The following is a 12,292-nucleotide window of genomic DNA, read 5'->3' as shown; positions in this document are numbered from 1 at the left end:
GAAATCTCTGATCTTGTTGTTCGTCTTCAGCAGTCTGATATGTGACGGAGCCTTACCTACGCTTACGCAGCTTCTTATTCTCCGTTTTGAGCACATGGAGCTTCTTGGCAAAGCAGACGACGATCATGAAGAGCAGCAGGACCACCAGAGCCGAGGCACCAACAGCCAGACACATCACTTGGAACTCGGTCACCACAGCCTCACAACGAGCACCCTTGTGCCAAATGTAATCCTGGACATTACATCTGAGGGAAGACAGAAGGGGAGAGTCATCCATTGGATGGGATGTGGAGATGTTTGGATTCATTACAAGACATCATTCACAAAAGTAGCTTATAAGTGTCAGATTAAAAAAAAACAAACTGTGAAAATGCATGTAAATATGGACGATGGAAGAGTCGTCATGAGCAGGTTGTCACGGTGCATCTGAAAACACGTAAAAGCGTCAAAGAAAATCGCGGCACTTGCATTGATGTGATGCAGCACATTGTATTCCAGTTATGTGAAGATGTTAATTACTGGCAGTTATGTGAACACACACACATACACACAAAGTTGACATCTGAGTGCCAGCTCCCCCGCAGCCATTTGGCAGTAAGGTGTCCGCTGAGGGACATAAATAACAGGGCAGATGGCTTTTTCTACACACTGTTTGGAATGTAAAACACTAAATCTATTTTGCCGTTTAACAAGACTCCCTGATAGGCTCACTGCCACCGGCGGGACCAACATCTGGCTGTTTGTTTGTCTCCAATTTCCTTCATGATAGTTTGTGTTTCAGTAGATCTTTTTAACACTCCCACATTTTTCTACTGGAAGAATGTCTTCGATGGGCAACTTGACTTCATGTTATCGTAGAAACAGTGGATGGTCTGCACATTAGTGCCAGGTTGTACTTGATCAAAAATAGTTGGTCATTCCCTTCTGTTTCCTCGTGAAAGTCTTATGATGAACATATCTGAGGGGATGTTGGGGATGGGTGTTACGCAGTTTGAAAACAACATGTGTTAAACATATGAAGTGACCAAAATGAGGTTGATACCCACAAGTGAAGATGAGTCAAAGAAGATTCAGACATGAGTTTCAAGTCCTGTTGCTTTCTTGACAAATGTTTAAAAAAAAAATGGATTCTGGTATATCAAATTCATACAAATCATGAAGGCGATTGAAAACATGTTGAGTTAATGTCTTCTTTTCTTCATAAGGAAGAGCTGAATGGTTATATGATTTTAGGATGTTTTCATTGGCCTCACATCTACTGAACCCTTGACGTGTATTAAAGCTGAAGGACTCCACAGAGCCACTAGAGGTTATTCATCATTAATTCATTACTTCAGTCTGGTTTTGTCCACACACATGTTCAGCTGACCATGTCTAGCAGAGCAAAGAACCTAGAAAATATCCTAATTTGAGAACATTTGATCCAAGAAAGTTTCACGAAAACAACACTACCACATTATGAAAATATTAGCGATTAATTTAACAGATTAATTGTTGCAGCCCGATTTCTAACACGTATAATCCACATAACAGTGTCTTCATTATTTCATAATATATGTTACACAATAGAGTGACAGTCATACAATATCTTAACATTTATCCTATGGTTGTCAGAGAGCCAAAGGCCAGGAAAACACTATGTGTTGTGTAATATTTGGTCTGGATGACAGGCAGTTTCATTAATGACTGACAAAGCAGTTTAACACCGATCCTTCTTGCTGCCACACATCAGACCCTCTCACACTCAGAAAGAGGAGTACGCAGTGAATGGAGGTGTTGGATGTGCAACCACTTTGTACATGCTAAGTAGGCTCCTTTCACCAACCCACTTCCTGTATCCTTCCTGCATCCTTGACACCTTTAATGCACCAGCTGAAGGGAAATGTTGGCCACAAGCCACTTTACTCATGTGCAAGTGTACGAGGGGGAAAAAAAAAAGAGTGTGGACACCTCATGTAACATGTTTTCTGAGGAGATGTCAATGCATTCATCCTCCGAGCATTTCTGCGCTCTCACAAAGAAAAGGTTTATGTAAGTCAGAGTCGATGGAGGGGGGGAAGGGGGCTGCATAAAAGAATGATGTGCTGGTTGCCATGTCAACTCAGCTGAGTGGCAGATGAGGCAAATGCATTTGCATTCCGGCGCCACCATCCAGAGACATACTTTAGCAGCCATTTCTCTTCTTTCTGTCTGTTCCCCCCCACACCTCCTCCTGCCTTTTTCTCCCTCACTGCCTCTCTTATTGAAAATCTCTCTTGGTCAGGCTCCTCACCCATCTCCTCTCCCTCCTCCTCCCTCCTGCATTCTGCAGAGCGCCTCCAGCTGAATCACATCTGTCAGTTTCAGTGACTTTCATTCATTCATTTTTTTCCATCAGCAAGAAAATGCTGCAGCATTTCACTTCACTGTCCAAGATAGATGTTTTGATCTGAGAGGGCAAGACAAGGGCAAGGGCATCGCTTGTGTCAGGGAACCGCTGGACGACAAATTCCTTCATCACCACCGTTGCTTATTCCCACATTCAAAGCTCGCACAGTTTCTCTGACAATAGTGTGTATAAAACTGGACACAATTTCATTTAGTTTGTGATGCTTTCACCACCTTGTCAGATCACACAAGATCCTCGTTTTTGTTTGTCTTTTTGTGTGGTTTTAGCAATACTATGTAGGACTCCTCTCTCGTGCTGCTCCTCAGCCAACTCATGCCTTTTCATCCAGTGTGTGTAGAAATTTCATGAGCTGATCTGAAACTGTAATAGACAGATAGACAGACAGACAGACAGACAGACAGACAGATAGATAGATAGAGACTGACTGGTTCAGGTCTGTGAAATCAAATGGCTATTGACAGGGGAAAGTATGAATTAAAATACAAACTTTTCTAATCAGACCAGTCGGATCAGTTGTTTCGCACCTTCTGATAATAACGTAGCTAAGAAGCAGTAGCTGAGCCTGCCCCTGATGCTCATCTATTTTTTTTTTTTGTGGGAGGAGAATCTGTCCACTCCTGCAGTGCTGCCTCATCTGAGTTGTAGCAGCCTACGTTGTTTGAAGTTGAAGACATCTGCCCTCCAGAGTCTCTTATTAGCGCAGGGTGGAGCAAAGAACAATTGCTGAAAAGCAGGCCGATGACAGTATTCAAATGTAATAGATATCTTTTCACTGTAGAGGGAGCTACTATATTCTGTGCAAAAGTTGTTGGGAGGGGTTCTAATGGAGAGCCCCCTCCATCACCTCAAAATGACAGCACACCTTCTCCATCAGCACCAAACACTGAGGCGTTGGTACGACCCAGAATGGGCTAAAAACATAACATTTATCTTTGGCCTTCAGTAATTCGGATGTGGAAACAACGAAACAGAGTTGGTTTGTGTTTGATGGGATCACTGACAATAAAAGCAACAAACCCGCCCTCCCTTTTACAGTGTTGGAATGTGGTTTAACAAGTGGACACGAAAGGAAACACTTCTGAGAGGAATTTCAAAAACAATTTCATCATATTCATTTCCAAGTCTCACATCCATCAGAATGTGAGAAAGCCGCAGACGTCAGACTGGAAGTGACTCTGCTGCCAAAGCTCACTTATTTTTAAAAGCACCCAAACCTTTTCAAGCCAAGATGCATGGACCAGATTTGAGTGCACCCCTCGCCCCCACCCCCCCTCATTAAACCTCCCACACCTCCCACAGGTCTTCAAAATGTGTCCCACTGCAGAATATTTTCCTCCCCTCCTGTTATTATCGCTGTCAGCATCGCTCACCACAGAGAGTTTTAAATCTTAGCAGGAATACAGTTCTGAGTATTTACCTGATTGGGCCACCAGGAGATGGGTGGAATACAACCTCTGGAGTACGCAACTATGGATACCCTGAAGGTTTAGATTCTCTTGAAAGCCGCTTTAGCCCCTAAAAATCTTTCTTACATCTTTCCTTAGATTGTTTTGGATGTGTTTCTTTCTATTCATTCATTTTGTGTTTTGCTTTGTGGTCTTTGTAGCACTTTGCATCGTGTGAATATGTGCCACACGAAGAAAACTTTCCTCGCCTTCGTTCTGAGCAGTCTAGTTTTTCTTCTTAAGCACCTGCTAGAACTATACGCCATGGACTTTGGATGGATCTGGAGGACTATGACAAATGTTTCTGAGTAAGAAGCCCCATTACACTGAGGGCTTAAGGACAGGAAGGGTCAGGTGGAGGGCAGAACACCCAGAAACTGGATAACATGACAGAGGGGAGTTAGATTTCATCTGATTATAACTTAATGGGGAAATGTAATGCAAAGCAAATAAGTCGTTGTTACATTAATGAGAACAAGATGGCTGTGTTAGGAGACAAAGTTTCATATAAAATGGCAGTGTGACTGGATGATGTGAGTCTCTACATAAACAACAGGGCAATGAATCTAAAACCCTGCTTTGGATTCACAATTTTGTACTGAGCACTGGGTCGACTGATTGTCGTCCTTCATATTACAGGACAGAAGGGAACATTCAGTCTTTTATGTTTGATTGAATGTTATGTTTGTTTCCAGCTCATGTGTTTCCTGTTACAGAGTCAATTTCAGAGAGCAAATAAAAAAAAGGGCATTTGAAATTGTTGATCGAGACACAGGTCGAGCAGAGAACGGAGCCAGTTTTGGGCTAGCTAATGTATGCGTATGTATATCAGCGTTTTTACCCAAGAAAACGCATATGCATACACATTTTCTTGGGTAAAAAAGTGGACCTAGCATATTAATACCTCAGTAATAAGTATATCAAGTTTAATGTCTGATTGGGGCTTTCGTTGACAAGCGACTGCCACAGCTTGTATATGTGTCCTCTAGCTTCACATTGGGTTTCTTTTTCATCAGTTAAACACAAAATATGAATTGATGTTAACTTTTGTAACAACTAACAAAGCTCGCAATCCACAACTAGCTGATCGTTTAGCATCCAACAGGTGCTCGAAAGGCCCAAAACACACTATGTGAGTATGTGTGTAAGGTTTGCTGTTAGATTTCTGTTTTCTGCTGCAGAACTCAGTTTGCTCCAGATAACTGCCTGTCTCCGCCACAGACTGAGAGCATGTGATGCATGCCTGTCCCATTAAAGAGAGGCAATGAAACCACTTAAACTGATCAAACAATCCAGGTCATCTAAACACACTTTTTGTTTTGTTTTTTTTAGGTCAGATGCTTTTTGTTAGCCATCTTCTTGATTTCCCAGAGGCATTCAGTCCACTGCACTAATATTCAAAACAAACCAGCTTAAATAAAATATTACGCTGGCCTCAATTATACAGATTGAGCCATTAAAACCTTATCAGTAAGCACAGTGGGAAGAAGAATAGTCATTCAATCAGTCGGTAACGTAAAATCCGATCGGAAAGAGGATTTGAACACATAATCAGTGTTCTCCATTTGTGTTAGAACCAGTTGTGAACATAGGGATTATATTTAGATTCTTTCACTTCGTTGGATGCTCTAGACCTTTTACTGAGGTTTAGACCAGGTGGAAAAAGAACCTCTTTCAGGACATCCAGCTGGTTTATATGTGTGGGGTGGACTCTGGAAGGAAAAGATTCCACTCCTACATTGGCGAGCATGGAGTCTGAGCATAGACACAGTTAGCTGCTAGCATAGATAGCTAGCCTCCATATTCAATAATATCAAATATCCATTCAGTTCCTAAGAGGCTGGTTAATCTTAACAGGTAATCTGTAGCTCTGCTATGGCACTGGAACCCAACACAAATCCTGCAGGAAGCGATGGATTTCATGTTCCATTGGGAGGGAGCACGTGGGCAAAGAAAGTCACCGGTGCTGGGATTGCTAGCTAAATTGAATGATATTTAAACAAAGAAAAAGCCTCTAAAAGCTCGTGGAATTTAAGCCGGGAGTCTGTGGTAATAGTCATTACATTGTTACGGACATTTACAATTTCCAAAATTAATTGAATGCAGAAGTGAAAAGAAAAGTAATAAAACTATGTACGCCTCTTATTAATCTGTAGCACTCTTTCAAAATAATAGCGTGAGAGATCCTGGTTACATAAGGATTCACTGGAACATCTTGTGACACTGTCTTTTGGTGTGTGTTTGTGCAGTGAACCAATGTCAAATCCAAAATCTTCAGCATCCAAAATGACGACAAAAAAAATGTGTGTGTGTGTGTGTGTGTAGTCAACAACTGAGTTGGACCAGGTCATCTCTGGCAAAAAAAACTATGTATTTGTGTGTTTTGTCCGATCATAAAGCTGCTGTGTGTTTGACCTTGCGACCAAAGCACGTTTTGCCTTGGAAGGGATCCGAGATACACACATAATGCTGTGTGAGGAGGTGGGGAGGTTTTATTTGTGTGCACATGAAGTTTTCCATGATCATGAAATCTAAAATGGATACACACTGCTGGTTATGCAGCTTCCCTTAATTACATCAAGCTGCAGAACACACACACACACACACAGAGTAAATTTGACCTGGCCAGCCCCAGTTGTTTCCATACTGGCAAGTATTGTACTGTTGTGACTCATTCTCTTACTCAGTCTCTACTCCACCTTCTTCTGTCCGGTTTTCACTGTTTTGTCACCCACGTTCATTTTCTCCTCATGCCGTTTTCTCATTTGTTTCTCTAAATGTCAGTTGTGCACATCAGACTATGTTCCCAATCAGTCACACATATATGTCACACATCTCCTCAGAGAAGAGAAATCAATGCATGCATTGTACTCCAACATGACTGTGAAGATACGTGGTCTCATCTCACAGAGTTCTGTTGGTACATGGTCACCTTTTCTTAAACTGCTGGACTTCAGTCACAAAAAAGATTGGATCTGAAGATTGGGTACTGTAGTGATTCACTGCACTTTTATAAAGTTGGAGGAATCAACAGGGGACTGAAGCAACAGAGGCTACCAAAACACTGAATCCTCCATTTCCCATAATTCAACCTGAGCACATATTTATTGTTCAGTCTTTGAGTTTGAGTATGCAGATGCTACCCTAAAATATATGTATCCTACAACTTGTCAAACTATCCATCCTTTATCAACAAAGAAATGTATGTGAAATGTGACACAGTCAGGTAATATGTGATAGAATGACCAGTTATTAGTCACCGGTCATCACCTACGGAATGGCTTATGGGTCTATGGCTATTTGCTTGAACTAAAACAGCCTCAGCTCAGTTCCTCCAAGAGGCATCATCTAGCACACAAGCTCATTTAAGTCCAGACTGTGGTGGACTGAGCCACCAAATGCAATGAAAATGACTTCCCTCTTTTTTCTCCAGGCAGCTGTGGTTCTGCCAATGAAGTTGAAACATGAATATGAATCTGTCAAGTACCACCCAAGACTGTCCTGGAAGTACAATGCCTTTCACATAAGTCTGACAACTGTCTCTGTATTATAATTCTGGTCTTTCATGATGTGCTGTGGGTGAAGTCTGGCTAAACACTGTCATCCTGGACGTGACTCGCGTTGTCAGGGTGACAGTTATAACACTCTCATAACATTACAACCGGGGATGTTTCCCTGCAACATTATGACTGACTTTCAGGCTGAAGTCGTGTGTTTCACCTCCAGTCTCACTCATCCAAGAGGAACGGTCTCACTATTCACAGAGATACGCACATTGCATTTTTACAAACAGCCCTGCGGGTCCAGTGTCCTTACGCTTTATCTTATTGAACAGATGTACTCAATACACTCACTTTGGTGTCTCTTTGTAAAATGTGCCAAAATTCTCCACAACAAAGACCATACGACTGTTTTCACAGAGAAGCCTCAAAGACAAGTCAACTGCTCTCGATGTGCGGTGAAGCGCCACCAAACAATCTCTGGTTTGGAGGCACAGCAGGAGTCAATTATTTGTTTTATGCACACAGGGTTCTACTATCTGCACACTCTATAGCCATCTGTATATTCCTGTTTTTATGCAATGGGTGTCATATATATATATATATATATATGTCAATATGTTGTCAGTGTGTAAATACATTATTATAATTTTCAAGTCAAGGTGATGTGATGAGGCCTTTTCTTTTGACCTGACTGGAACAAGGTCATTGATTGTCGTGTCGTAAACTGTTGACATCAGTACATTTTATTGGCACTATTTCACATTTTTGGACTTACAGATGGTCAACCTACTTGTCGACGTGTACTCTGTGGGTGTTGATTAAATATATGTACAGTAAAATTGTGTTTTGGGTCCAGTATTATGTGAGAGACACTACAGGGTGATGTACTGTATGCTCTCACCGAAAAACATAGAAACATATTCAAAATGCTGTTAAAAATGCTGCTAAAAAGTCACAAAAGGTTTGTGACGTCATATTGACAACAGTGACAGACAAAAAACAAATCAGTCACCCACCAATAGTGTTTCCTAGTCCAGGTGCTTTTTCACCAGAGTTTGTTGTTTCCAGCATCACACACTTTCAGGTCGACGTGCTGAGGTGTGTGTAAAGTGCTTTATAACTTGTTGGTGAAGAGTGTAACATGATAATATTGATATTTACTATTATTCATTAAATACCATTTAAGTGTATTATGTGAAGGACATGATGACAGTCTTCCTTTATTGACCTAATGTCCATGTCCTGAAGGTAAATATTCTGTCCACAGCACAGTTATACGACCCGTATACACAGCGGTTTAAAGGCTCGTGTGTTTTACTGCCGAGGTCCAAACATTCATCCTGCTGTAATTGAGCTGCTGCTGGATGAAGCAGCTCCAGCTCAGTTTCACATGGACACTCATGGTCACATGTGTAATCCAACACAGACACACACACACACACACACACACACACAGAGAGACACACACAGGCACACATACATCTGTGCCAGCGTTCCATTGACCCATATTGCTCCGTTGCCCAGCAGTCAAGCACCTCTCCGTTTGCCTCCAGCCTGACTCACTAAGGAGCTTCATCACTGCCACTATCTGCTGACGGAGGACCAAAATTTGCCCCCCCAAAATTTGAATCATACTTGCATTTATGTTTTTGCAGCACCAAGGAACTGCACTCTGTTTGATACAGACATTCATTTTTCCCACCCAGCTCCCCACTCAAATACTGCTGACTGCGTATCTACACTGTTTCCGGATTCTTCAGTTCATATAACCTGAGTTGAGGGGAACTTAAAGAAATTGAGCATCATTAAGTTGACTGGCACTTCCGTTGCGGCTTTTAGTGGCCTGCAAAGTAATTTGAGTGGATTCCTCATGTTAAATAACCAGTAAATTATAGCAAAGGTGTTTGTATTTAAACTGACAGATGCTAAAACAATCATTTTATAATTAAAACTTTGTTTGTCACATGAAGTGATGAATGAAATGAAGTTACTGCAGTAGTTTGACTTTGACGATGGCAACAGTTGGTCGAGTTACGATCACAGAACGGAGGTGAGCAAGGTCAGAAAGTGTGATGCGGTAAATTGCTGAACATCCCCTGGAGCTGAGGTGCCGTAGGTGAAGGTGGGGATATGTCATTGGTCGGAGGTCCAGACGTGTGTGTATTTCAGGGCAGGTAAATCCGGGTTTGCTTTGTGCATGTCATGTGTGTAGTTTCAGTCTAATGGATACATGGATGACACATGGATGCGTATGAGCGTGTGTTGGTCTGGAGACATCAGCATTGTCAAGGTCATCAGTCAGATATTTCCCCATGAGGAGGCTGATGTGCATAAATTTGCATGTGAACCAGAGCAGCTGTTCACTAATTGGTGCTCTTCCTTGACAGGTTCATTCCTTGCATAAACATTTGGAAATATACGATTATTCCACTGGGGCGTTGTGATTGATAACACAAACAAAAACTCCCCCTCAGACCTGCTCATGTTACTGTATTGTGACTGAATCAAATTGTTATCTGAACACAGTGATATGATCTGTAGGACTCGTGTGATGGATTTCATCAAGTGCAAGTTTAAAAAAAAAATCGCTTTTTAACATTTGCAAAAATATTTTAAGGCCCCACCATTTCTCAAACTATAGGTGTGTGTGGGAACTGGGCATATCGCACACAGTCAGCTGAGATGACGGCCATCTGCACTGCCTAGTTCATCCCACACCCAGAGGAAATTGTTAAATCAGTTTTGATGTGCTAGAACACATGTTTAAAGAATTAGAATCTGATGTTGTTGGCACTTTATACTTCAAATTATTTTATCATTGATTTATCGATCAGCTATGATCTCCATCAATCAATTAGTTGTTTAAGTAGTAATTTTTGTTTCCTAAAGATGATTTCTATCATTTCAGGTCAGATACAGTATCAGAGCTCAGGGAAACCATCGATTACATCATCACAATCCTGAACTTGGCGTGCAGAAGACTCCCAGAAGACTGGGAGTCAAATATGAATGGAATGTATCCTTGTGTTTTTCATTGAGTGAGTCTGTGGTAACAATTCATCAATGAACAATCCACTGATAAATGAATTATGAGATTAATCATTTTGAATGTTATCCAGAATTCTCCGTTCCGTATTTTGGGATTTGGGAAACAGAGGTAACATTTTCTGCTGCTTTATAGGTCAAACAATTCTTCAATTTACTACGAAAATAAAAACATTAATTGATGATCACCATAACCATTATTAGCAGCCTTAGTTGACACCCTTTGTCATCTCAAGAGCAGAAGCATTCTGAAATTGCTACCGAATTGTGTGTTGTACCTGCAGAAGACTCCCATCCCTTCCAGCAGGTAACACTGGCCCCCGTTGAAGCAGTAGTTGGGCAGCACGTCACAGGGTGAGCGACAGCTTCCGTTGACCATCTGGTAGCCCACACGACAGCCGCCCATACCATCTGACCCGTCCACCGGTGGAGCCGCTGCAGGGATGTTGGGGACTGGGGCTCCTGCACCTGGTAAAGCCCCCGCTGGGATAAAGGAGCTGGACCCTGGGACCCGGGGCCTGGAGCGCGCTGGAGACCCAGCTGGTTCCCGGAGGTCTTCGTCTGTCTCATAGGCGTCGGTTGTGGTGCTGTAAGTGTACTCATCGGCAGTGGGGGACACGCCATCCTCGTAAGGTGTGAGGTAATCATAGTTGTCAGGCATCGCCCAGGAGGTCGGGTCGCCGCCTTGAAGCTCATGAGCCAGTGATGAAGTAGCGGGCGCGGCAAGGTCAAGGTTACGTCCACGAGAGGAAGGGTCGAAAAAATCAACATGGAGGACGTCGGGGTTTGAGGGGTTGGTGGTGATGGAGGGCGGCGCAGTGGTAGTGACAAGGTGATCCAGGTCAAACACAGCTGTGTCCTTGGCCTGGATCCAAGGAGGGTCGGTATGTGGCAGATGCTCCTCCTCTTCCTCCTCCTCTGCCACGCCTTCCATGACGTCCGGCGTGCGCGGGTTGCTCGGCAGCAGGTGCTCTGTCTCAGCCGAATCGGGGCTGAGCTGAGGTGGAGCTGCCACGCCTGCCTCCTCCACTGCTGGAACGACCGTTTCACCAAACATCCCACTGCTCTGCTCCTCTTCCTCCTCGCCGGCGCGGGGGATACGGCCCGCCCTCGGTGTCACAGCGTTGGAACTGGCTGCGCCGATCGTCCCGGTTATAGCTACGACAACCTCATTGACCTTGGCAGGCCCTTCCTGCTCACTGAGCAGAGAAGTCACATTGACCGTGGCGTCCAGCTCGGTGGAATTGGTCCCCAGGATGTTCCCTGGAAACACAGAAAAGGTTTCTTAGAACAACCTTAGCTCTAGGTGGAGTAGAAAGTACACACACGGCACATTCCATGGCAACAAAACACTTGTCCCTAAAGTGTGGAGAGATGTCTTATGAGAGAGAGATATTATGATCATGTTCATGTAAACTGCTCATTTCAGCCGATATGCCTTCACTCTCAATGTTCTCTCCTCCACCAAGCCCCGCCCCTTCACCAAGTGGCCCAAGCGAGACGTCTTTCCTCTAAAGTCGAGCCGTTAGCTCAGGAGACTTTTTAGGTTGTTCACTTTTCTCCTTCCTCCGAATCAACAGCCATATCATGAAAACAAAAATCCCTCATGAAGTCCCGCCTCTTAAGTCATGACATCTCTGACCCGCTGAGGTGGTGATTCGATTTAGAAATTCATGGAGGACTTTAGTCCAACAAGCGTCATCCTAACTTGACTAGAAGTTGAGGCTTTTCTCAACTCATCTCAGTAGATTAAACCTTTCAGAGATTGTTATATAACTCTTGGTAAATGTATTTCTGTGCAGGCAGAAAAAACACTGACCCCACTTAAACCACTGTGACATCAGAGAACGACCGTCCAGCAGCCGGAGGATTGGAAATAAAATGGTTTGAGACAGAACTGAGAGCCGTGA

At 43.1% G+C, this 12,292-nt stretch overlaps 1 protein-coding gene across 1 annotated transcript; it reads right to left on the bottom strand.

The window, feature by feature from the left end:
• Positions 1–56: 56 nt before the first annotated feature.
• On the bottom strand, positions 57–11,645 carry CSPG5 (chondroitin sulfate proteoglycan 5; the record flags this gene model as incomplete). Its single annotated transcript, XM_078623288.1, has 2 exons — positions 57–245; positions 10,661–11,645. Coding segments are annotated over 2 exons (1,174 nt in total), but the record flags the coding sequence as incomplete, so codon positions are not given.
• Between the last annotated feature and the right edge of the window lie 647 nt (positions 11,646–12,292).

The sequence above is a fragment of the Lampetra planeri genome, unplaced genomic scaffold (assembly GCF_965212315.1).
Source record: "Lampetra planeri unplaced genomic scaffold, kcLamPlan1.2.h2 scaffold_2148, whole genome shotgun sequence".
NCBI lineage: Eukaryota > Metazoa > Chordata > Hyperoartia > Petromyzontiformes > Petromyzontidae > Lampetra > Lampetra planeri.
This window is presented reverse-complemented; position numbering and strand designations above follow the sequence as displayed.